The 27,370-nt window shown below is 38.4% G+C and overlaps 1 protein-coding gene across 3 annotated transcripts in view; it reads left to right on the forward strand.

Annotated features, from left to right (window-relative positions):
- Positions 1–508: 508 nt before the first annotated feature.
- The window catches only part of LOC104587802 (Leucine-rich repeat protein kinase family protein), a 52,174-nt gene continuing 25,312 nt past the window's right edge, over positions 509–27,370 (forward strand). The window contains exons 1-3 of one of the 3 annotated variants that reach the window (XM_088898987.1): positions 509–957; positions 1,339–2,353; positions 4,103–5,671. In XM_088898987.1, coding sequence (XP_088755113.1) covers positions 1,456–2,353; positions 4,103–5,671 — 2,467 coding nt within the window. In that variant the 5' untranslated portion in view covers positions 509–957; positions 1,339–1,455. Of the gene's footprint in view, positions 2,354–4,102; positions 5,672–27,370 lie in introns of all 3 variants that reach the window. The other 2 variants (XM_088898988.1, XM_010245523.3) reach the window with 2 other exon arrangements.

Here is a 27,370-nt window from a genome sequence, read left to right on the forward strand (position 1 = left end):
CCTCACTTATGGCGCCTCACAGGCAAATCTCACTGGAAACATCTTCCGTTATATGTTATTATTTACGGGAAATGTTCGCAATGTACGGTAGGATGTGCCTGTGAGGCGCCCTGTGTGAGGAGAAACCCAGTTGAAAATGAAAAGCCTGGTGTATACTGTACGATGCATTGGCAAAGCATAAAATAAAACAAATTTGTATGCTTGAGCTCGAGCTTACATGAGGAATATATTGGACAGCTCCTTTTCGTAAGCACGTGTTTTCTGAACCATAATCATTTTCCATTAATTAAACTCAATTTTGATAACCCGGGAACATCTCCTTATAAAAAGACAAAAATCTCCTCGTCGATGTAGACAGCTGATAAGGGTGTCTCTAACGTCATTTTTGGCTTATTTGAATGTGAATCTAGTAATTGCACTAGTGACAACTATGTCTATAGAAGCTTATTGAAAAATAGTTAAAAAAATAAGAAAAAGATTTTTTTGATAAATAAAGTACCAAGCCAGTAGTGCAGAAAAACTGAACCGAAAACAGTGGAGAGAGATGGAGAGTGAGAGTGAGAGAGTGGAGTGGAGTGGAGTTGTTGCTCTCTGATCTCTGAAACTTCCACCTATACATGCCCTTTTCACAGACTGTCTTTCTGCAACCTTTTCAGGTTTTCCCGAAAAATTATCTCTGTAAATTATCTTTTTCGTGAGAGGGAAAGGGAGAACAGTTGAAAACTATTTTCTATTGTATCGACATTTCGAGATTCAGTTTAGTCAACACTAAAAAATGCAGGGTATTTTATGGGTTTCTCCTTCTCAATTCTGCTCTGAATTGGGTCGGTTTTTGAATTTGAGACTTTTTGGTTCTCTCATTTCTGGCATTTTGTGTAATTGCCAGTGTGGGTGATTCGCAAAAGAAAAGGAGAAAAAAGAAGATTTTGTAAGCTTTTCTTTTTGGTTCTTTGATAGGTTCGTGTTTCTAGTTGTTGTTGTTTTGTTCTTGGTTGTGTGGGCTTTAAAGTTTGAACCTGAAGTAAATGCCATGTTCAGCTCATTGTTAGAGGTTCAGGGTTCGTGCAAATTATGTTATCTTTCTCGATTTTTTTAATTCTTTGTTGTTCTTGATTAGGGTTAGTATTTTAATTTCATTTTGCATGTATCCTTTTGTTAAGATTATTGTCTTCCATTACTGAAGTAGTGGGAACTCCTGGTAGTTATGTTTTAGTTGGGTTTTCTTCTCTTTTTCTTCTTGGATAGTGTTAAGGATTGAGATTTATATATATATATATATATATATATATATTGTTTGAAGTTTTGGTACATTTCAAGATTTCCATTTCGTTTTTGCAGGAGCTGCAATAGTGACTTTTTTTGTCCTTTCTTTAATTTTTGAAGACCAAATTTTAGTTATTTTAATGTGCATGCTATTCAATTGCTTCTTTTTCAAGTAAGGGTTGAGAGAAGGGAATGCAGTCCATCGTTTTGATTTTCTTGTTTCTGGTGGAAGTTGCATTTGGAAAGTCAGAATCAGATGCCCTATTGGAGTTTAAGAAAGGAATTGAGAAAGACCCCCAGAATATTTTAAGTTCTTGGAGAGGTAACTCCCTATCGTCTGATGGGTGTCTGCAAAATTGGTATGGGATTAGCTGTACAGGGGGCCATGTCACATCAATTACGCTGGATGATTTGGGATTGGAGGGAAATTTCCAATTTTCTGCTCTAGCCAATCTTGAAATGCTTCGTAACTTGTCAATTTCAAACAACCAGTTAATGGGAACTGTTATGGAAATTGGGTCGATCAAATCTTTGGCATGGTTGGATCTTTCACACAATGCATTTCATGGATCAATTCCATCAGATGTGATGAATTTGCAAAATTTAGTTCTTCTGAATTTGTCTTCCAACAATTTTAGTGGCACAATTCCATCTGGTTTTAGAAAACTTGAGAACTTGAAGTTTCTAGATTTGCATTCCAATGGCTTCACTGGTGATGTTAGTAGTCTTCTTATGCAACTACAGAATGTGGTGTATGTGGATCTCAGTAGTAATATGTTCTCTGGGTCCTTGGATTTGGGTCCTGGGAACTCCACTTTTGTTTCTACAGTTCAATATTTGAACCTTAGCTATAACTCACTGGTTGGGGAGCTCTTTGCCCATGATGGGATGCCTTATTTTGACAATCTGGAGGTGTTTGATGCTAGTTATAACCAGCTTACCGGTCAGATTCCTTCCTTCAGTTTTGTAGTTTCTCTTCAGATTCTGCGACTTAGAAGCAATCAATTGTCAGGGTCTTTACCAGTACACCTATTGCAAGAAAGCTCAACACTCTTAACAGAACTTGATCTCAGCCTTAATCAACTGGAAGGTGAATTAATTCTTACACATTAGTTATTATTTACATATAGGATCCTTTTTGCTGTTTTACAGTGTTCAGTCGCATACACAATGGCTGTGGAAAATGAATATTGTTTATAGAAAAATGGCATTCATTATATTCCATAAAGCATTTTCTAAACAAAGGTTGTTGTTCTTGATTCATATATTGCGACACTCATATTTCCAAGTTGAGCAAAACACCAGGAAAATTAAGAACATGTTTCATTTCCCTATTGAATGGTGCTTTCCTAGGAAACCATTCATTTCCCTTCATTCTATATGGAACCAAATTCAGCCATTTATATATATATATATATATATTTTTCTGATGAACTCTAATATACATTCTTCTCAAGGCAAGAGAAAATATCAAAATATACTTCTTTTCCAGCTTGGTTTTCTATTGACTTGTATTAGCATATAGCAAGTTAAAAAGTCTATTTAGTTGGCCTGAGTCAATATATTTAATTTCTTTGATTACTTGCTTTTCTAAACGTTCACAAGCTGATTTCTTGCTTTGTGAAGAGAAAATATCAAAATATACTTTCTTTTCTTTTTCTTAACTGAAAAACTTTGCCATTTGAAACTCCTTAGGGGAATCACATTATTATGAATACCAAAAATTCCTTAGTAAATTATGTGCAGTTTCAGTGTATCTTTTACTCCTTGTAAGTGCATCCGAAGTTCTTATTTGTAAGAAAATGCTCATTTGTTGCCAAATCTTTATGAAATATCTATTAATTGACTAAGTTTATTTTGAAAAGTTACTATCAAAATTAGTGTACTTTTCTCTTGATAAAATAATAAAGGCTTCATGTGTTTGGTCTTGGTATTAAACATGAAACCAAGGCAAGGAGAAATGGTCATTACCACGATCTAGCATGTTCCTTTATCTTGGAAAATGTGTGTTTCCCTTATCTGTCAGTAATGGGAAGGCTTTTGTAAAATAAAGAGAAAAAAGGTTGACAGAGAGAGAATAAAGAAAGTGGGAAATGAGAGACTACAAACCAAATTCAGTCTGCTAACAGAAATACAAAACATTTGTATGAAACTGTGGTACAACAAACATTAGTTGCCATTGGTGCACAAGATAACAAAATGTTCATATAAGCCCTGACTTTATGACTTGAAAACATTCCTGTGAACCTCTATTTCACTACATCAAACCATTACTTTCTGTCAGCATACATTGTAACAGGATGTTATGAGAACATTTTAACCTCTGAGCAACCCCCTCTGATGTATGGTGCTCCCAACCAACTTGATTTTTTTGTTGATTTCTAGATGTTTTCTTGTATCTATTATGAGCTGGAAATCAACTTGTATAGATTCTTAGAGGGGTAAGGTATTTATGTCCCCCTACATAGGTTTTCATTTTACAATATTAATAAAATGAATGCTGGGAGGGTGGGTCTTGGCACAACGATTGGTTGCTCCATTGTGACCTTGGTGACCAGGGTTCAAATCTTGTGAACAGCCTCTCTGTATGTGCAGGGGTAAGGTTGCACACACTGTCCCTCCCCAGACCCTGTATTGGTGGGAGCCTCGTTCACTAGGCTGCCCTTAATAAAATGAATGCTGGACGAAGCCTTCAATGGGAGTAAATTTTAGGTTTGAAGAGGAAAATTAAAGTGGTGTACGTTGATTTTGTATGATATATTAAAGTCAATTTTGATCTTTAGATTATGAAGGTGCTTACCCATACTTCTGTCATCTGATTTTCTTTTATTTATTGCAGGTCCACTAGGAACTGTCACCTCTGCAACTTTGAAGTATCTTAATCTTTCTTCAAATAAGTTGTCAGGCTCCTTGCCTGCAAAGGTAGGAAACTGTGCAATTGTAGATTTGAGTAATAATATGCTCTCAGGACAATTATCAAGAATTCAGAGTTGGGGAAATTATGTCGAAGTTATTCATCTAAGTTCAAACTTATTGACAGGAACCTTTCCTAACAGAACTTCTCAATTCTTGAGGTTGAATTCTTTTAAGGTATCTAACAACTCAATAGAGGGGGTTCTCCCACTTGTATTAGGAACATACCCACAGCTAAATGTGATCGATTTTAGCCACAACAAGCTTAATGGGCCCCTACTTCCTAGCTTATTTACATCATTGAAATTGACTGCTCTCAACCTTTCAGGAAACAGCTTAAGTGGGCCCATCCCACTTCAAGCACTACACAATGTTCCTTCTCTAGGTTCCAATCAAAATATGACCCTGGTTTTTCTTGATCTGTCAGATAACTCATTAAGTGGCAATTTGCCATCGGAGTTCAGTGATTTCCATGATTTGGTGTATCTTGATATATCTATGAATCATTTTGAAGGTAGCATCCCTGAGAACCTTCCAGATGGGTTAAAAGAATTCAATGTGTCCTATAATAATCTCTCTGGTGTTGTACCTGTAAATTTGAGGAGGTTTCCAGACTCTGCTTTTCATCCTGGAAATTCCTTACTGATTCTCCCTCATCCTTCCCCAAAAGATGCTCCTGAGGTTACTCTAAGGGGGAAGCATGGAATCCATACAAAATCTGTAGTTAAAACTGCTCTAATTGCAGGTTTTGTTGGCATGGCTGCTATTTTAGCTCTTTTGTCCTTAATTGTTTACCACAAGGCCTGCAGACAAAGATGTGAAGGATGGAGGAACAATTCTAATGAAACTGTTGAGAAGAAAGGTATTCCAGAGGGGGGTTCTCCTGGTCATCATGTATTTGGGATTCACAAAAGTGTTGACCCATCTCGAGCTTCATTGGGCCTTTCTCAAGATCGTTTAGCTTCTTCAGAAATGGATTCAGTACATGAGCATGGTGGCACTTCATCAATTATAGGAAAGTCCACAGAGTTACAAATTCCTGGGTCTCTAGTGAAGGATAAAGCAATATCTTCTCCTATTTCAATATTTTCATCTTCTTCACCCTGTTCTAATGATCTACATCTCTCTGAGAATCCTATTGTGCTCAGGGTCTATTCTCCTGATAAATTGGCTGGAGATTTACACCTTTTTGAAGGCTCACCGGGGTTCACATTGGAAGAGCTTTCTCGTGCACCAGCAGAGGTAATTGGTAGAAGTTGTCATGGGATATCATACAAAGCTACACTTGACAGAGGTAGCGTATTGGCTGTGAAATGGCTCAAGGAAGGGATATCAAAAGGCAAGAAAGAATTTTCAAGGGAAGCAAAGAAGCTTGGTAATATCAGACATCCAAATATAGTTTCTTTACAAGGTTATTATTGGGGTCCTAAGGATCATGAGAAGCTATTAATATCAAATTACATCAATGCATCATGCTTGGCTGACTATCTTTTTGGTAAGATCCTTTTGTTCCTGTCTTTTGTTCATGTATTTTTTTTTGATAATTCTGTCTTTTGTTCATGTTATGCAGCTCAAAATGTATGTGACTCTTAAAAAAATTTAAGGATCCTAGGTGATTAAAATGATTATTTATCAGGCTCAAAGGGTTTCTTCTGTTGTGTATTCATTCATGGTAGGCAGGACCACAGCATGATGAGCCCAATCATAACCATCTGAACCATGATGTTTCTGTCCAATGAACAGAAAAACCAGTGTGGTAATTAGTTAGGAAAGTCAATTGCAATTATATATATAGATCGAAAATAGATATCCTTTCTGGAACCACTGAGTAATGGAATAATGGGTTCTAATTGGATATTGAGCCAGTTGAAGTCCAAATCCTACAAGACAGTAAAATTCATATTTCTGTCTAACCCTTTTTGGGTCAAAATTGAGTTCTAAATACCATGTGTGTTATAATTGGATAAAACTTGGATATATCCTCATTTTGTCCATGGTTAAAATCAAATTTGACAAGTATTTATACTATTAACTCCATATATTTCACATGACAAGAGTGACCTTTTGTAGATTTTTCTTCCTTGCACTGAAAGACATGGCCTTAATGACTGCATGTTGTATCTGATGTGCTTCTCCCTCTTTTCATTGTTGTGTAGGATTCTATTTTGTTTTTACACCCCCTGTCCCAAATACCGTAAGGCCTTCATTCATGCTGCAAATCTGTTTCCTCAATTCATTAGCTCTCCCTATTAAATCAGCAACAGCACGCTGACAATTTTTTTTTAATCATGCATTCTTATTTATTTTTTGGCTGTTAAAGAAAGATAGAAATAGATGACAAAAATGTTGCGATAGAGGTTGTGGTGGTCATGGTAGACAGAATTCTTAGGAGAGATTAAATATGTTGGGTAGAAGGGGTCTCAAAGCTTGTCATTTCTTGGCTAAGGAGTGAGGCTTTGGGAGCTTGGAGTTTTATAGGCAGTCATTAAGAGAGATAGACACAGTTACTAAAGAAGTGGGAGCCATGTTTAAATGGGTTAGAAAAACAGCAAATGGACTGGCAGATTGTTTGGCAAAGCAAGGGGTTCATAGGGAACATATTTCTGGGCTGAATTGTAAATTGGATTGTTCTTGTAAAGGGATGGCTGGGGAAGTCCCTAGCCCTGTTGTACTCTATCTCTTTTAGATTAATGAATGAATTTTCAGTTGCTGATAAAAAAAAGTTGCTTGTCTTGTTACTGATAAAAGATGCTTAGGAGGGATGACTGATAATGCCTGTAGATCAATCATATGTGTTATTTCTGTAGCTACAGTAGTCCGAACCAGGAGAAGAGAAGAAGAAGAAGATGAAGAGAACAGTCGAACCAGATAGTTTTAAACCCTATCAGTCGACCCTTAATATGGATTAGCCTCTAATTAGTGGTATAAAGATTAAACTGCTCCCAGTTAAGTATGGGACATGAAGTCTCGATTAAGACTACTACATAAGCACATAACTTAACAGAAATAAATTGACTAATCTACCCTTATTCGGCTAGCTCTAATACTCCCCCTCAAGCTGGAGAATATATGTCATATAATCCCAGCTTGTTACATATATATTTCACTCTCCCTAAGTTTAAGCCTTTTGTAAACAAATCTGCCCACTGATCACCTGAGCCCACATGTTCTGTGCTTATCTCTCCAGTAAGGACCTTCTCCCTCACAAAGTGGCAATCAATCTCTATGTGCTTTGTTCTCTCATGAAAAACAGGGTTGGATGAGATGTGGAGTGCAACTTGATTGTCACAGTACAATTTCATAGGTCTATCCATGGAGAACCCGATTTCTTGTAGGAGATTCTTCAACCATACTAATTCACATGTAGTGTGTGCCATGGCTCTGTCTTCGGCTTCAGCACTACTCCTTGCCACAACCGTCTGCTTCTTATTCCTCCATGTCACAAGATTTCCTCCAAGAAATGTGCAATAACCTGTAGTAGATCTTCTATCAGACACAGAGCCTGCCCAATCTGCATCTGTTTACCCAATTACTTCAAGTTTTCCTCCTGGTCTGTACAATATCCCACGGCCTGGAGCTCCCTTCAGGTACCTTACAATTCTAAGAACTGCATCCCAGTGAGGTATCCGAGGGTTCTGCATAAATTGACTCACCACATTGACTGCAAAGGAGATGTCTGGTCTCGTGATAGTCAAATATTTCAGCTTCCCCACTAGCCGTCTATACCTTCCAGGATCATCAAATATTTCCCCTGTGTCACTACTCAACTTAGCATTTGGTTCCATGGGAGTTTTAGCCGGTTTTGCACCTAACAGTCCTGTTTCATCCAGCAGATCAAGAACATATTTTCTTTGACACAGGTTTACACTTTGTCTTGATCTAGCAACTTCTATACCCAAGAAATACTTCAATGTTCCAAGGTCTTTTGTTTGAAAGTGATTTTGCAAAAAGACCTTTAGTTTATTGATCCCCAATTTGTCACTACCAGTTATGACAATATCATCCACATAGACCACTAATAAAATCTTTCCGGTTTCTGAATCATAGCTGAACACTGAGTGGTCAACTTGGCATTGTTTCATTCCAAAATTCTTCACCACTTCACTAAACTTCCCAAACCAAGCATGAGGCGATTGTTTCAACCCATAAATTGCCTTTTTCAGTCTGCACACCTTACCATCCTCCCCCTGAGCAACAAACCCAGGTGGTTTCAACCCATAAGTTGCCTTTTTCAGGTCTGCTCTGATACCATGTTATTTCTGTAGCTACAGTAGTCCGAACCAGGAGAAGAGAAGAAGAAGAGAACAGTCGAACCAGATAGTTTTAAACCCTATTTAATATGGATTAGCCTCTAATTAGTGGTATAAAGACTAAACTGCTCCCACTTAAGTATGGGACAGGAAGTCTCTATTAAGACTGCCACATAAGCACATAACTTAACAAAAATAAATTGACTAATCTACCCTTATTCGGCTAGCTCTAACACCATGCATAAATATTATTGAAATGTAGATTCTCATTGAGCCTTGTTATCTAGGGTGATTGAGAAGGTTCCTAAGGAGGTGGCTAGGATTGAGAAGGTTCAAAGGGAGTTTTTATGGGAAGGGGTGGGGGTTCCAAGAAGTTCCATCTGGTAAAATGGGAAAAGGTTTGCAAACCAAAGGCGAGGTGGGGGGGTGGTGGGGAGGTTTAGGTCTGAGAAGGATAAAATTGCTTAACAAAGCATTGCTAGGGAAGTGTCCGTGGAGGTTTGGGCAAGAGAGAGAAAAGGAAGGCTTATGGAGGAGGATGGTGGTTGGGAAATATGGGGTGGTGAGGCTTGGGTGGGAACCAAGAGAAGTAAGGAGCTCTTATGGGGCAAGTGTTTGGAAAGGAATCATGAGGTTTAATCAGGAGTTAGGGGATTGGTGAGATTCAAAGTTGGGGATGGATCTAGAATTAGGTTTTGGGGAGATGAATGGACTGAAGTAGGAAAACTGTGTGGGGTTTGCCCAAAGTTATATAGGTTGACTGATCAACAAGTTACAATTGATCAGTGGAAGAGTGTATTATGCTGCTGGAAAAGCTAGAAGGAATAAACATTGCAGTAGTTACAAGAGGTGGTTTGTGGTGGAAAGAGAGCAAAGATGGAAAGTTCTCAGTTAAGTCATTATACAAGGCATTAGTAAGAGAGAGCCTATAGTCGGGTCAGATAAAAGGAGTGTGGGGTAATCCGGTACCCCCAAGAGCCAAGAGTTGAAACCTTTGCCTGGTTCTGATTTGGCATGGGCAACTCTCTAAAAGCTGAGTTAATGGCAATGCTACAAGGTGATCATCTCTCGGGCTAAAAACAATAGAACTACTCTGTGGACTTTCAAACAAGTGATAAGGGAAGTGGAAAAGGTCGCAAGGGAGGTAGAGGCTGAATTCAAATGGGTTAGAAGGAGTGCAAATGGGCTAGCTGATTATCTTGCTAAACAAGGGGCTTTAAGGCAACAATTGTTTTGGGCTGCAATGTAAAGAGGGACAGAAATATGTAATAGTGTGGGAGTTCGAATCCCATACACAAAGTTGTAAAATTTTAAATCTAATTTCAAATAAAATTCTTCTTTGCTGATCAAAAAAAAAAAAAAAAACCTTTGCCTGGTTGGTAGCCCATGACAGCATTCTCACTAAGGATCACATGGAGGAGGAGACAGTCCTTCATTTGTTCTTTTCCTGTATTGTGGCAAATTTTATTTGGATTTTCTATTTCTTTCTGTTTAGACAAAGGATGTTTCAACCTTCTTCTCCAGAAGAACTATTCTCTAAATGGCCAAAACTTTAAGGAAGCAAGAAAGTCAGGATTCTGTGGAGCTGTATCGCATTTCCAGTCTGCTGGTCACTTTGGAATGAGAGAAATAGAAGAGTATTTGAGGACAGGTTAAAGAGCATTGATCATCTGGGTTCTTCATCTTCCAGATTTTGATCAAGTGAACAGAACAGATCTGTTAGAGAACTTCTGGAGTTCACTAGATTTGCAACCTTGTAACAATGAGTTATTTGTAGTTTGAGTTTGTCTGGAATTTTGTTGGTATGTCAGCTTGACAACCAACTGTCTTGCATTGTACTATTTTTTCAGTTTTTAATGAATTTCTCTTTTATCCTTCAAAAAAAAATCTAGGGCAATAAATGCTCTTCAAAATATGAATATTTTAGTTGGGGTTAATTCTCAATATTTTAGTTGGGGTTAATTCTCCTGCATTTAGTTTCCCCCTTTTGTCTGATAGCAGATTCTTCCTAGTGACTATACACCGATGGAATAATAATGAATGGAGACAGGTTAATAGTAAACACATGAATAAGATCTGTGGAGGATGAGGATCACAAAATAGGGGTGGTCATAACAGATATTGGTAAGCTTAGAGAAAGATTCGAGTTGTTAGGTTTATGCCTCACTGGTAGATTTGTCAGCTCTGATCCAGAAGATGTTCAATGATGGGCAAAAACTAAATGGAGGCCAGTAGGTGAGGTCAAAAAAATCAAAGAGCTATCCAAGTTTTGGAAGTTTTTGCTGATAGTTCCAAGGATAAAGATCTTAGGGAGGTAGAGAAGATGTCTAATGCTGTCAGATGCTTTAAAGGTCAAAAAAATCAAAGAGTTCTCCAAGCTTCAAAAGTTTTTCCCAGGTTGAAAGGGGGATTATTTGGCATTGGTTCTCAGAAAAACGTGAAGAAAATTACAAGTGTTGATAAGAAGAACATTGTGTTGGATTATAATCAAGCCAATAAAGTAGTAGAGGGTGTGGATAAAGATAAGGATGGTATTAATTTGGTGTTCAATTCTTGGAAGTAGGGTTTCTTCGTTCTATGAAAATTAGATAGGGGTTACTGATTTTGGAAGTGTGTAGTCTGTCAGGTGCATGAAAAATTCAGGTTGAAGATTGGGGGTGGTTGAGGTTGCTGATAGTTTTCAACTTTTGATGCTGATGGGTCAAAAGGATTTTCTCTTGTCATTTGGAGTTTTTTTGTATATGGGAGTGGAGTATTGGTTTCTGTTTAGTTTGAGTGGAGGCTAGCAATGTTCTGAAAATCGTAATCGTATCGTAAATTGTAAAGGGGTTTGAATCAAATTGTATAGTAAATCGTAATATTTTTTCTTATTTTTTTCAAAAGCTGTTAAGAACTCTAAAATATACCTAAATCTCTCAAAAAAAGAAAAAAGAAAAAATGACTTTGCTCAAGCTTTCTAACCCATAAACATCTTATAACTATATAGTCACAACAGACTTATAGTTACACTAGTGTCAATAAAAAGTAATATCTATAATTATCTTGATATGAAATATGAATGAACCATAATTTTTTAAAAGGAACCATAACTATGTAGTATAGAGTCTTGTTTATATTGTTTTAAATTTTAACTTTCAACTTTCAAGTGTTCTACAAGTGGGACCCACTTTAATGTTTTAAACTTAAATATTTTAACATTGGGCCCCGCTGACAAGTGGGACCCACTATGCTGATTGCGCACTTGAATATTTAAATAGTGGGCCCCACTGATATGTACTGTTTAAATAGTGGGCATGGCCCACTTTAAACTTAGATGTTCTAACAGTGGGACCCACTATGTTGCATGGGTTCCACCAAGCCAAGTTACTTAAAACTTGTTATAGATATAGCCCACTACAATATTAACTCATTATTAAGCTTTGCTTTTGTTTATGGTGGGTGGGACCCACCAAGCCAAAAACAATTCAGAATTCTGTAACAGTGGATTATTCACTGCTAATATTCCTTTGAGGTGGATAAAATCCACCGAATATTACAATCTAATAATTAAATCTTATTTGGGTTTATAGTGGGTGGGACCCACCAAAACCAACAATTATAACAGTGGGTCCACTATGTTGATTTCAATAGTGGGTGATGACCCACCAATTAATTTTTATCTAGCTTTGAATGTGGCGGACAGGATCCACCGATTGCAACACTAATCTGTTGTTGCAAGGTAATTTGATGGGGACCCACCAACTCATGACAGTTTACAGCTTTCAATGGTGGGGTCAAATTTTATTATATATATATATATTTATGATTGAAGTGAATAGGATCCACTGAGTCTTAACTTATATATTTTAGTTTGTATACAGGTAGCAAACCAGCATCTCTGTCCCCTTTTCAGGTGGATAAGATCCACTGACAGTGGGTCCCAGAGGTTTTCCCTTTACAAGTGGCAATATAGGCTGCAATAGTAATACATTTGTCCCCTTTTTAGGTGGATAAGATCTACTGACAGTGGGAGCCAGAGATTTGTCAATTGATTTTTTTTATCCATTTTAACATTGGATTAATCCATTGAATGTTCTTTTGAGGTGGATAGGATCCATTGAACATAACAATGGTTCCCAAGTATTAATCTCTTTCTTTTTTTTCCTGTTTTATCACATAGAATCCGCCAGATATTATAAATTGAGATAGGATTTTGAGTCCTAAAGATAAGGACTGAAAGTAAATAAAATTTAAAGGGATAGAAGACAAGAGATAAAAGAAAAATAAGATCTGTACCTGTGTATACTTGTCCTTAACCACTTCAATCAGCAGAACTACAAGTTCCCTCCTTTATTTTCTCTCTTCCTCTCTCTTTTGTCCTTTTTCTCTTTCTCTTTTCTCTTTTCTCTATCTCTTCTCTTATTTTTTTTTTCATCTTCTGCCCATTTTTCCTGTCCTCTCTCCCTTTTATAGAGGAGGCAATTATGGGTAGGGAGGTTAGAGCAACCTCCCCACTCTTCATATGTGGGGTGGTTGCTTAACTCCCCCTATAACCAGAATAACTTAAAATTTAAATTTATGTGAAGTGGGCCAGCTGTCAAATCTGGCCCTTCAAGCCTTATATATGTTTTTTTTTACATCATATATTATTTAATCCTAAACATCATCACATTGCCCCTTCTCACCATCTGGAGGTAGGAGCTTTGGATGTAACTTCCAACAGGTATCTTTTGTGTGCTTTGACTTCTTGCAGTATTCACACAAACCTCATTTTTCTCAATACCACCCTTCTGCTTTCATAATCTGAACCTGTCTCCTGCTCTCCTCACTATTGACCATAGTATAAGCTTGAGGCTCTGAGAAAGGGTTACCTCATCCTTAGCTAAAACATTCTGTCTGACTAACATACTCAGGATTGAGCCTGGTTAGGAACTTAAAAACCCGATTCCTCTCCTTAGCTAAAACATTCTATGAGTTTCAGCATCTTTTGTGCATCCCCATTGAATTGTCTCTATCAAATCAATTTCCTGTCACATAGACTTCAATATCGAAAAATACATAGTTAATGGCTTCTCCCTCTGTCTCAAGTTATTCACATCATTCTTCAATTTGTAGGCCCTGGCAACATTTAACTTCAATGAGTAGGTCTCCTTAACAATATCCCATACCTCCCTAGTAGTCTCTAACCACAAGCAGTGTTGACTGATATGGGGTTGCATAGAGTTCACCAACCATCCCACAACAGTGTAATTATCAATTATCATGCACCCATCTAGTTTCACAGTAGTCACTACCCCACAAAGATTCTCTATGGATCCTTGACCGCATCTAGAGTCTGTAAGGTATTTTGTCTCACCTCCAGTATGATCCATTGATCAAATGAAGGAAAACAAATATCAAAATACGATACTATTGATAAAAAAACACTAATCTAGTCCTTTTCGTAGCAGAAAACTAGGGTTTCAGAGCACCCGGCAAAATGATAGAAAATGGGTGAGAGAGAGAACTTGTGGCCTCTCCTATCAGGGACTCTAGAAACTTCTCCCGCTAGAGTTGATCTCCAAATGGGTCAGTAAACTCCCTTTTAAGCCCCAAGTGCCAGCTTTAAACTATCTCTAAACCCCTTAGTCCAATTTCTCTAGTCAGCTAGGGTTTTTGGGAAAAATATCCAAGAACCTACCTTGGGCCTCAATCTAAGCAATGTTCTAAAAATCGTAATCATATCGTAAATCGTAAAGGGGCTTGAATCGAATCGTATCGTAAATCATAAGATATTTTCTTGTTTTTTCAAAAGCTGTTAAAAACTCTAAAATATACCTAAATCTCTTAAAAAATAGAAAAAATGACTTTGCACAAGCTTTTTAACCCATAAACATCTTATAACTATATAGTAATGACAGACTTGTAGTTACACTAGTGTCAATAAAAAGCCATATCTTTAATTATCTTGATATGAAATATGGATGAACCATAATTTTTTAAAAGGAACCTTAACTATATAGTATAGAGTCTTGTTTATATTGTTTTAAATTTTAACTTTCAACTTTCAAGTGTTCTACGAAGTAGAGAACTACGCACATCAAGTCATTAATTAATAATTATCCATACAATTTATACAATAGTGAGACACACTACAAATGAAAGTTATACAACTAAAGAAATTAATTTTTCTGAAATTAATGAATATAAAGAAATATCATGTGTATAGAACTATGGATTAGTTTTAATTCCATTCTAAAAAATCAAATTTTAAAGTCTAAGTGCTTCATAAGTCATAATCTAATTTCTTGGATTTGGATGATGTAATTCAGAAAGCTGTGGGTAAGCTGATTTCTTGGATTTCCATTTCTGGGGAGTTCAGGAATATTAGCTTGCCTGTATTATTTCAATCTTGTTCCTGGTGGAAGTTGTAATCTCGGCTGCTTTTTAGACTGCCTTTTTGGGTCTGAATTGCAGTTTGTTTGTGTTGAATAAATTTACTATACCTTTTCCAAAAAATAAGTAAATCATAATCTAATTTCAAGGAGGAAGGAAAATATAAACGAGGGAAAAATGAAGAGAAGAAAGAATGGGGCAAAGTCACTGTTTTAATATGAAAAATGAAAGAAAGAAAACAAATGAACCCTGTTTTCATGTTAGAAAAGAGTGAAAAAATAGAATATATCCCTGTTTTTTCATAAAAAATAAGAGTGAAAATAATAGAATGGAACATGTTTTAACATTAGCAAAAAGAAAAAAAAAAGGAAGCTATTTTTGCACAATAGAAAGCAACCTGTTTTAACCTACAAAGTGCAAATACATCTCTGTTTTTGTATAACTTAGTTTTATTTCATGTGTAAAAAAGAATGAAAAATGGGGATGAACCCCTGTTTTGTGATTAGAAAAAGGGTGAGGGAATATATCAGGGCTAAAGCCCTATTTTCATGCAAGAAAACAAGTAAAAACATTGGGGAAAAGCCCCTGTTTATGCATGGAAAAAGGTTGAAAAGTAAAAGGGCGGAGCCCCTGTTTTTATGCAAAAAAAAAAAAAATTAAGATAAAATATTATGAAACAAGGGGGAAATATTATGAAATAGGTACCCATAGCTTTCATGCAAAAATGAATTAAAAACATGGGATGGAGCCCCTGTTTTCATGCCAAAAAACAATTGAAACAAATGGGGCGGAACCCCTGTTTTTATGCCAAAACACTGACTGAAATAAATAGGGCAGAGCCCTTGTTTTCATGCCAAAAAACCGACTGAAATAAAGTAGTAAGAAAGAAGACAAGAAGAAAGGAGGAAGAGGAGGAGGAAGAAGAGAAAGAAAACAATATAAACCATGTACAGATAATATAAAAACAGTAGAAATAAAAAAAAAAAAAAACAAAATCTCTCACCTTTCAATGCAGACAGTAGAGGAGGTTTGGAGCTTCACCGAAACAATGGAGGAGGGTTTCTTCTCTTCCAGTCTCCCGCCAAGTCTTTTCCTTCAATGGTAAGTCATGTTTGATTGATCAAAGTGGATATTCTATGTTTTATAACTAAAATGGCGATTCTGCCCCTCTATGTAAAAGAGAGACTTTAAAAAGGAAGAGGTTTAAATGGTCATTTAATCTTAATTTAAGCTTTCAGACTCGAATCGTATGAATCTTCCAAGAATTGTGATTTACGATTTACACTAGCAATTTGCTTACAAATCGTATGATTTATTCAAAAACCGATTTATATATACGATTTGTATCGTTTTAGCCCTGATTCGATTTGAATCGTACGATTCAAATCGTGAATCACATGATTTTTAAAATATTGGATCTAAGTGATAAATCTTCTCCACAGATCACCCTGATTGGGAAGCATCAATCTTCAATCAATCAGCAGCTTACTTCTCCATACACACCGTGTATGGGCGTAAAAGAAGAGAAGCAGGAAGTGGGAACTTTCTCTGATGCCAAGAAGAAAACCAGTCCAAGAATTTTTTACTTGTTTAACAAGAAAAATAAGAAGGAAGAAGAGAGAAAGATCTGTTCAAGAGAAAGAAGTTGGAAAAAGAGGAAGAAAAGAGAAGAGAAAATCGTCCCTCTCACTCCCTTAGCTCCTTTATATATGTGCTGGATTAAATTAAAGAAGAAATTACATGGGTGCTCCTGGTTAGGTGGCTGACCCAATAAACATAAAAATTAAAAGTCTTAAGGGGCCCATAAAGACAGCCCATTACAGCAGAAATAAAACAATAAACAACTGAACTAAAAGCAAGGTCCATTTGGCCACCAAACTAAGGCCCATTTTGCCCAATCTCTCTACAAAGAACCAGGGCAGATTATGCATTTCCCTCCATTTTTGTGCTCTATGTCTCAGTGAGTGAGAAACTGTGGATCATATCCTTCTCCATTGTCAGGAAACTAAAAAAATATTGTACATTTCCTTAATCTTATTGGCTATAGCTGGGTTGCTTCTGCACACATTATGGGGTTCATTTGGCAATGGTATGGCAAAGGTCTTGGCAAAAAGGGTAAGACTTACTGGATTATTGCTTTGCATGCAGTGTTGTGAAGTGTGTGGGAAGAAAGAAACAACCATATATTTTGAGAACAAGGCAAAATCCCTTGAGGAGTTGATTCCCACTGTTTTCTGGGTTAGACATATCAGAGAAACAGGAATAGAAAGGGAGAAGAAAGGAAGAGAGAAAAGAGAAGAGAGACGAAGAGAATTCTGGGATCAAAAGTTATGATTGGTGGCGCCAGTCATTAGTATTTATATTAGGGCATCCCAACTAATAATAAAAGAGTAAGATTACAAGAATGCCCCCTGCGGCACTAAAGAACAGAAATATAACAAAGAATTAAATAAGGAGACTAACAGATTTCAACACCCACATTACTTTTTTATGTAATTTATAGGTGGAAAATGCTGTGGAGTTTCAAGGAATTTCAATGGGAGATTTGCGAAGAAGTTTAGTGAACTTATTTTCCTTACCATTGATTTTGACCAGCCACTCTGGCCCAATCTCTAGACAAGTGGGGGTGATAACTTTAGACTTTGATGTCAGTGCTCTTGGCAACCTTGGCAATGCTGGCATCGGTGGTGTGTTCAGGACAGGTGATGGAAATATCTGTTGGGTTTTTAGTGGCCCCATTGGGACTGCTGATTCAACCAAGGAAGAGGTGCTAGTTGCTCTTACTGGAATCCGAATTGCTAGAAATTTGGGTTTCTCAAGAATGGCCATTGAAGGAGACTCTGTAAACACTATAAACTGGTTAAAAGGGAAAGAGGGTGGTCCTTGGAGGCTGTCTCATATCCTAAACGAGGCTAGAGACATTTTTGACTCAACGACTGACATTAGTTTGGATTCCCAGAGATTTAAATGCTCTGGCTGACTCTGAGAGATGTTCTGTATAGCAACAGAGATCTGCCTATGTAATCTGTGTCTTTAGTTGTGCTGTTTTCAGATTCACATCTTCTCTGTATTTTATTCAATGAATTTTGGTTATCTTCTTTCAAAAATGGAATGATAAACTTAACTAGCTTAAGAATTAAAGGAAGAAAACAACAGAGGAGAGTGAAGGGAAGAAGAGGAGGCTGGAGAAAGAACAAACAATTGTGGGCTGTCTTTTATGGCCCACTGCCTTTTATATTAAATGTGAAAAATAAAAAATAAAATTACTAGGATGCCCCTAGTTAGGTGGCAACAATATGCAATGGAAAGAAAAAAAGAAAAACAAGAAAGACTATACCTATTGAGATGAATGCCATGGGTAAAAACGGGAAATCAAGGATCTGAATTATGAGAAAAAGACAAGAAAGACTGTAGCTTTTGTTAGAATTAATTGATAGGGGCGTTCTTGTCTTTTTCTTGTTTTTTCCTCTCTTATATCTGCTGTAACTTATCTAGGGGCATTGTTGTCATTTCAGATTTAGTAGAATGTTAATATAAGTTGAGTCAACAGTAAGGAGAGTTGAGTTAGATTTCTCCTTGCTGGTTTTCCCTCTTTTCTTCTCCTCTTTTCTTTCTTTCTTTTTCTTCTTCTTTCCCTTTCTTTTTAAAGTTGGAACAGCTTTAGAAATAAATAAAGAGATAAGGGAGTCAAAGAGGATTACATACCATTACCCCTAAGTAACTTAAAATTAAACTGTTATTATTAAATCAGCTTAGCTCTATCATAATGGTTCTATTTATAGATTAAACAAAAGAACTTGATTTCCTTTTGCAACTCTAATTTAGACTAAAAAAGTGACCCAACACAACTTCTAATTACTTCAAAACAAAGGTTTCCCAATAGGTAATCTGTAGGGACACTTAAATAATGACTTTGACTCTTAAAACAACTCTGTACTTATCCTAAGCAATTCTAAGATTGACCCAAAGAATTATAAAAATGCAAATCCCGCCACTAACCATGGTTCCATTAAAACAGGTTTAGTTTACAAGATATCGGTCTTGTTGGATAGATAACTCAATTACCTATCCAATGACACTAAAATCATGCAAAATGAATAAATTCTGACCATCAAGAAACAGGTTGAAAGAAAAAAATGACGTGATCTCTTCTTCAACTTTTCAAAATTCTAATAACACTCTAGTAAGACACTATAAAGCCATTGGACCCTTTAAGATGACAAATCCTATTGCTAAGAAAATCACAAAATAGAAAATAAATTTGAAAAGACTCAAAAATAATAAAATCCATAAACCCCCAAATTATGGCATTGCCATTGGATGTGGAATCTTGAGAAAATTAATGTCTTTTCCCATGGGTACTTTCCTTGCTTCCATGCTTGCATCATTCAAAGGCTGAGATTTAGTAGAGTATGATTGATGGAGATGTTTGTTAGTGGCTCAAAGTCTAATAAGAAAAAAATAGGAATGGCTACCACTCTATCTGGCCTTTAATTAACATGAAATTCAAGTTTTTATGCTTCTATTTTTTTTTCTTCCAATTCATGGTAATTTGTGGCTTGCTTGATTTTCTATAATTTTTAAATAAAATTTCTTTAATGCTTTTGGTGCTTCTTCTCATGAGTACTATTACTACTTGTATCTTTTGGTGCAAGGGTAATATTGTCCTTTTATTGTCTTTTTAAACTCTGGGCACATCCACTTCCCTAATCATTGACCTTTCCTTTCATTTTTTCTTCTTTCTGTCTTTTCTTTTCTCTCGATCTTTTTATGAAAAATAACTTCGTATAGGAGCTGAAAGGATGGGAGATCGATCATATGGATGGCCGAACCATGTATTGGTGGCTGGGCGAAATTTCAAAAATTTCTTTCTCCTATCTGGGAATCCTATTCCCTGATTTAGAAAAACTGCATTTTTCAAGGTTTGTTCTTGAAACAAACCGGACCAAATCTGAAACCAAGATTAGGGAGAGGAATACCTAATACGGAATCCACGCAAAAAGTTCCTCCCAACGTAGGTGTTCACGCCCAAAGAGGGTACCAAATCCTTCATCCACTAAAGATGACACAGTTAGGGTGAGGCAGGATCAACAAGTGGATTCTTCAGCAAGAACCCCAATTCTTCAGCAAGAATTGTGTAAGGATGTGAGCACAGCTTCAAGATTGTTTCTTCCACCAAGAAACAATATCAAGATCCAATCTTAATCACTCCAAGAGGTGGAGATCGAATAGGGTAAGGCGGCAAGAGCAGAGGGAGAGAGAAATGAATGCAAAAAGTAGTAGGACTGTGTGTCTATTTTCCAGTTTGTCCTCCTCTTTATATATAACCCGTAAAGAGTCAATCTCCTAATCTGATTAGGAGTTTCTTGATCCAAATCTTTATTTGGATTCAAACTCTTTAAGTGATAAGGATAATCCCTTATCTTATCTGTAGATCAAGATCAACTACTCTTAATCAAATTAGAAGTTTCCTTATCCAAATCTTTATTTGGATATGGACTCTTTAAGTGGATAAGAGTTATCCTCTTATCCTTATCTGCTGATCCATACCCAGATTAGCCCCCTATTTAATTAATCCGGTTAACCTAGTTCGAAATGGGCTTTAGGCCCATCAAGCTTTCAAGCTCACTTCCTTTTAATGCTGGCTAGCTTGGCTCTCTTTGTATGGCGTGAGACTCTATCATTGATTTCCACATAAGCCATATGGGTTCAGCCTAGCCTCTGTTAGAAGGCCTAGCCGAATTCATTGCTGAATACAGTGAACCCCTGAGTCCATCAGTATGGGCTCTTAATGGGCCCAACATTTACATTAAATGGTCATTGGGTCCAGCCATCTTATGAAGGCCCAAGGACTGTGGGCAGATGTGAGATTAACCCATCAGGTTTATTATCCCTAAATGGTCTTACACTTAACCTCTCAGCCCATAATGATCAAACACTGCCCGATAAGAGAGGACCTCTCCCTCGACTGCAAAGTACATTGTTGCACTCTCTACTCACATGGATCCCGAGAATTAAAACCTTTTTGCAAACATTTTGTGAAACCGTAATATATATGTATATCTCTATATAAAATATATTTTGCAAAAACAAATTTCAACAAGTTTGAAATCAACTGTCGACAGTTTAGGTTTCCATCAGAGAGAGTACATTCTCCGATCATTCACTTTGTCTGACAAAGGGGCTGATCCTGTCACCATGACATACCCAGGTTTTGACCCCCTCTAAGGATCTCACTGATTGGCATATCAAAGACAGCTCAATCCGACACCTAGTGCAGTACCATAATCGAGTCTAGGGGTCAGGTGTAACATTCCAATTTTACCCATCTATCTCCAAGGTTCAGGGCAATACTGGAATTTGGTCCGGTTCAAGGTTTCAAGAAAACCCACACTACATGTACCTCAGGTCTCACCCTGGCAGCTGAGACAAGCCACCCCAACCAACTTGGCGGCACATCAGTGTTAGCCTTGGCAGGATAAATCTTCCCAGATCTATCCAACGACTATGAAGATTCTAAACTAACACGAGTCTCATAAGTGTCCAGTTTAAGGGTATTACACAGAAACACACCAACATAACATGAATCAAATATGTACTTTATTCAGTTATGTTATGATTCAGCCTGCCTTGGAGTTCTATTTGTCTGAGATCGATTATGTAGAAAGAGGTAGAAAGGTGGAAGAAAGAGAGAAAGAGAAAAGGAGAAAGTCTGGTTCGAACTGGAAGTCTAAAGAACATAACTCCCATTCGGCCAGACAGTGCTTTTTTATTATTAAAATAATTGAAAAAGACATATGTGTCCTCATTTAAGGAAGGAGCACTGGTTCGAACTGGAAGTTGACTGTCCTTAATCTGGGTATAAGGACAGAAATACCCCTATGCTAACACTCCCCCTCAAGTTGGTGAGTATATATCATATACTTCCAGCTTGTTACATATGTAGTCCACTCTTCCCCGACTCAAGCCTTTTGTAAATAAGTCAGCCCATTGGTTTCCAGTATTAACATATGTAGTGTCTAGCTCTCCATTCAGCACCTTCTCCCTTACAAAGTGACAGTCAACTTCAATGTGCTTGGTTCTTTCATGAAACACCGGATTAGAGGAAATATGAACTGCAACCTGATTGTCACAATAGAACTTCATTGAAGTATTGATGTTGTACCCTACTTCCTATAGAAGGTTCCTTAGCCACACTAATTCACAAGCAGTGTGCGCCATATCCCTATATTCTGCTTCTGCACTACTTCTTGCCATGACCGTCTGCTTCTTACTTTTCCATATCATTAGGTTACTTCCCAGGAAAGTGCAATAGCTTGTGGTAGACTGCCTATCAGACATAGAACCGGCCTAGCCAGCATCAGCATACCCTTCTATTTCAAGTTTTCCGCTACTCTTATATATCGGACCGCGACCCGGAGCCCCTTTTAAATACCTCACAATTCTCAGAACTGCATTCCAATGAGGAATCAAAGGTTTCTGCATGAATTGGCTTACCACACTAACCGCAAATGAGTTGTCTGGTCTAGTAATGGTTAGGTAGTTCAGTTGACCCACAAGTCGTCGGTATCTGCCAGGGTCTTCAAACACTTCACCCATATCACTGCTTAGCCTGGTATTTGTGTCCATAGGTAAACTAGTTGGTTTAGCACCCAACAAGCCTGTTTCTTCCAGCAAATTAAGCACATATTTCCTCTGCCACAGATTAATACCATACTTGGATTTTGCTACCTCTATCCCCAAGAAATATTTCAGTTTACCAAGATCCTTTGTCTGAAAATGATCCTGCAGATAAGTCTTCAGCCTGTCAATGCCCATGTTATCACTCCCAGTAATAACAATATCATCTACAACAGTATTTTTCCTCCCGGAGAGTCATGACTAAATACAGAATGATCAACTTTGCACTGTTTCATACCAAACTTCTTTACTACCTCACTGAACCTACCAAACCATGCTCGAGGAGACTGCTTAAGCCCATATATAGCCTTCCTTAGTCTGCACACCTTACCATCCTCTCCCTGAGCAACAAACCCTAGAGGTTGCTCCATGTAGACCTCCTCGAGTAAGTCACCATGCAAGAAGGCATTCTTGATATCAAGCTGATATATCAGCCAATCATACATGGCTGCAAGAGAGATCACAACACGAACTGACCCTATCTTAGCAGCCGGTGAGAAGGTCACTGTGTAGTCAATACCATAGGTTTGGGAGTACCCTTTTGCAACCAATCGCGCTTTCAGGCGTTCAACACTACCATCAGGAAGATACTTAACCGTATAAACCTATTTACAACCAACAACTTGCTTCCCAGGAGGAAGAGCGGTGAGGTCCAAAGTATGATTATGATGGAGGGCAGAGAGTTCTTCTTCCATCGCTCGGCACCACCTTGGAGAGGCAAGGGCTTCCTGGACATCCTTAGGAACAACAACTGATGATAACAAGGTGACAAATTGGCGATGGGAGGCGGAAAGGTGAGTAAGTGAGACATAATTAGAAATATGATGAAGGGTGCAAGTACGTTTACCTTTCCGCAAGGCAATGGGGAGATCAAGCTTAGATGCTGAGTGCGGGTCTGGTGCCGGATCTGTCGACGGAGATGTAGCCGGTATGCGTGGGCGATGCATATACACATGACAGATAGGTGGGCGTTCAACAGGTGGTGGCACCGGAGGCAAGGGTTTGGTCACGGCTGGAACAAGGGGAAGAGGGTCGGCAACGGGAAGTGGAAGAGGAGGTGATGAGGAGGAAGAAGCATAATCGGACCCCAAAAAGAACGGAGTAGACTCAAAGAAGGTAACATCAACACACACAAAGGACCGTCGAGAACTAGGATGGTAACACCGATACCCTTTCTGGGTCCGAGAATAGCCAAGGAAGATGCACTTGAGAGAACGGGCATCGAACTTGTCATTCTTGGGACCTAGATTATGGACGAAGCAGACACACCCAAATACCCTAGGCGTAAGAGGAAACGAAAACAAAGCGGGAAACAAGACCGTGAACGGAGAATGACCATAAAGGATGAACGTGGGCATCCGATTAATCAGAAAGCAAGAGGTAAGCACTGCATCACTCCAAAAGGGTTTGGGAACATTCATGTGATGCATTAGGGATCGTGCTCTTTCCAGGAGATGGCGATTCCTTCTCTTAGCCACCCCGTTTTGTTGTGGGGTGTAGGTACATGAGGTCTGATGTATAATGCTGTGTTGGTCCAGGTATTCTTGAAATGAAGAGGATAAATATTCACGGCCATTATCAGAACGGAATACTTTAATGTGGGTACCAAATTGATTACAAATCTCAGCATAAAATTTCTGAAAAATGGTAAACAATTCACTTCTTTCTTTCATTAGATAGAACCACGTCATCCTTGAAAAATCATCTACAAAAATGACAAAATATCTATATCCATTATATGACATCACTTTATAAGGACCCCAAACATCGGAATGAATTAAAGAAAAAGGACTCGACACACGGTTATCAACCCTAGAACTAAAGGGAACACGATGGTGTTTCCCAAACTAACACGACTCACAATCCAAAACAGAAAGTTGACTCAAAGACGGAACCAAAGACTTCAAAACTTTTAGCGACGGATGACCAAATCGGCAGTGCCACTTGAGAGGAGAAAGGGATGACTGGAGAGCTGTTGAAGTTCTGCCACCACCGTCAAGATACAGTTCCACAGCTTCATGCCCTCCACCAATCTTCATCCCCGTCTTGAGATCTTGAAAAACACACATAGAAGGATAAAAGGTAATGGAGCAGTTAAGTGATTTGGTCAGCTTACTAACAGACATAAGATTAAAAGGCAATTTAGGAACATACAAAACCGAGGAGAGGGATACAGGGTCTAGGTCAACATTACCAACACCACAAATTGAGGATGTGGAACCATTAGCAAGGGTGACAGATTGTGATGTTGAGCAATGAGATAAGGAAGAAAACACACCTGGAGTTCCAGTCATGTGATCGGAGGCTCCAGAATCAATGATCCAGGGATTGGGTGTGGATGCCAAACAAGCCATACTTGAGTGAGCGAAAGTCGCCGTGTTCTGCTGTGATTGGATAAACCTCTCATATTCATCACGGGGAACACTCACCATCTCCTTCACGGGATCATCTGTGGATGTAGGAGGTATCTGATCAGATGAATGATTCTCCTGTCTAAAGCTGGAACTGGAGTCACTAGTCGCGGCATGATTGGCCCAGGTTAAGGGTGGACCATGTAGATCATAACAATAGTTAATGGTATGTCCATCCATACCACAACGAGTGCACTTCCTCGGGCCTGAGCCACGTCCTCTACCACGGGCTCCCCCTGAATCTCTGCCCCCAGTACGACCACCACCACGATTATAAGTAGGCCCACCATTGCCACTTTGGCCATACACAGGACCACTACTACCACCACGGCCAGACTGAGCTCCCTGAGCTCCACCTCTAGCACCACGGCCTCTCGATACAACAAAGGCAGATCTATCGGAGATATTAGAGTTCTCAGTAGATCCGATAGAAATCCTCCGGAGTCGAGCAAATACCTCTTCTAAAGAAGGGAGAGCTGATCCTCCTAATATCTGAGCCCGTACTGGTTCATATTCAGACTTCAGTCCCACAAAAAATCTAGTCACATCAAGCTGTTCTTTCTGTTGTTGCTGAATCTTGACATCAGAAGTGAGAGGGTGATAGACATTCAACTCATTACGTATGTTTCTCATGCTGGCATAGTACTCCTCAAGACTCTGATTGCCCTGTTGCAGATTAAAGTACTCCTGATACAGCTGATACACTATGGTTGTATTGTCCTGTCCCGAATACAATTTCTTCGCATGGTTCCACACATCTTTGGCAAAGTCAAGAAACATGAAGTTTACACTAATCCTGGGTTCCATACTATTCCACAACCATGTGATGATCTGAGCATCCTCTTGCTCCTAGTCTTCATACTCGTGAGACTCAATGGAGGGTTTCTCCTCTCTTATGTGTTTTACCTTATTCTTTGCCTTCAGAAAGACTTCGACGGATTTAGCCCAAGGCACATAATTCTCTCCATTTAGTTTAATGGAGGTCATCTGAACATTCAGGTAGTCTGTAGGTACCATCACATTAGGTTTACAATCACTGTTATCTCCCATTCTGTTATCACCGATTTTGCACACTTGCTGAATTCTATTACCACTGAATTCTGCACACTGCACACGACTAGATCACACTCGTCACACTGATTTCAGCACTTGTTGTTGCTGAAAAGTGTGCTCTTTACACCACAAACCCTACTCCTACGGCTACCTGAAATCTCACCACTATATGATCACAACTCTTCCTTTGAAATACACAAAAACAGCATAAACCCTAGCATGCTACTGTCTGAAACCCCAGCATATGATCTGAAACACACTTCCTATTTGATCCATAACAGATATCATGCACAGAAATCTCTTACCTTATCACTGAAGGAACAACCACACGAGCAGGAAATCAGCCCACACAAGACAACCACTGCACCACACAGATCGACCCTCTATTCTTCATTGATTAGGGGAGGGCGATCTTAGAAACCACAGCAACCAACCACACAAGACCCGACTGGAGGCATAGAAACCTCCAAGGGAAGAGGGCGATCACTCCTTTTCAGTCATTTCCCTTATCTCCAGTTGAATGCAGAAAAATCAGGAGAAACCCTAGATAGGGTGCACAGAGAATAGAAATCTAGGCAGATTCAAGTGGCTTTGATACCATGTTATGGTTCAGCCTGCCTTGGAGTTCTATTTGTCTGAGATCGATTATGTAGAAAGAGGTAGAAAGGTGGAAGAAAGAGAGAAAGAGAAAAGGAGAAAGTCTGGTTCGAACTGGAAGTCTAAAGAACATAACTCCCATTCGGCCAGACAGTTATTTTTTATTATTAAAATAATTGAAAAGACATGTGTGTCCTTATTTAAGGAAGGAGCACTGGTTCTAACACAACATTACCGGTCAGCAACCTTAATCTGGGTATAAGGATAGAAATACCCCTACGCTAACAATTTACAATAAATGTCATAATGTATATCAAGCTGATTGGAGCTAAGGGCATACACTGTCTAACAGGAGCACCATCTGTAATAGAGAAGATTGAATATCTTCTTCAACCTAAAGCTCTAATCGAGGGAAATAGACTGCTGTTGAAGTGACTGGACAACCCTGATCTGGTCGGCCTTTTTTTCTTCTCCTTGTTCTTTCTTGGTCATAAGACAATTCATTCTTGAGTGTTTAAAGTAGGTGATCAAAGAATATAGGGTTTCATGCAGTGCTGCTGAAGAAGCCCTCTGATCATGGACTGTTGCAGTGGATGTAGTGATTTATAGGCCTGCAGATATGCTGTTTTGGCCTAATAGACTGTAAGTGGTCATGCCCTATTGTTTGCTACCAGTGCTGGGAAGAGTTTCTGAATGAAGATTGATCTGGAACTGTTAGGTGGGAGAAGTTGGAGTTAAGAGTTGTTGTTTTGACTGGTAGAAAATGCAGTACAGGGGTGAAGCAATGGTAGTAGCAGTATTGCATATGTATGCCACTGCTCTTTCCTGATTTCTTATGTGGATCACTGT

Source organism: Nelumbo nucifera, chromosome 2 (genome assembly GCF_055504915.1).
Source record: "Nelumbo nucifera cultivar China Antique chromosome 2, China Antique-T2T, whole genome shotgun sequence".
Taxonomy (NCBI): Eukaryota; Viridiplantae; Streptophyta; class Magnoliopsida; order Proteales; family Nelumbonaceae; genus Nelumbo; species Nelumbo nucifera.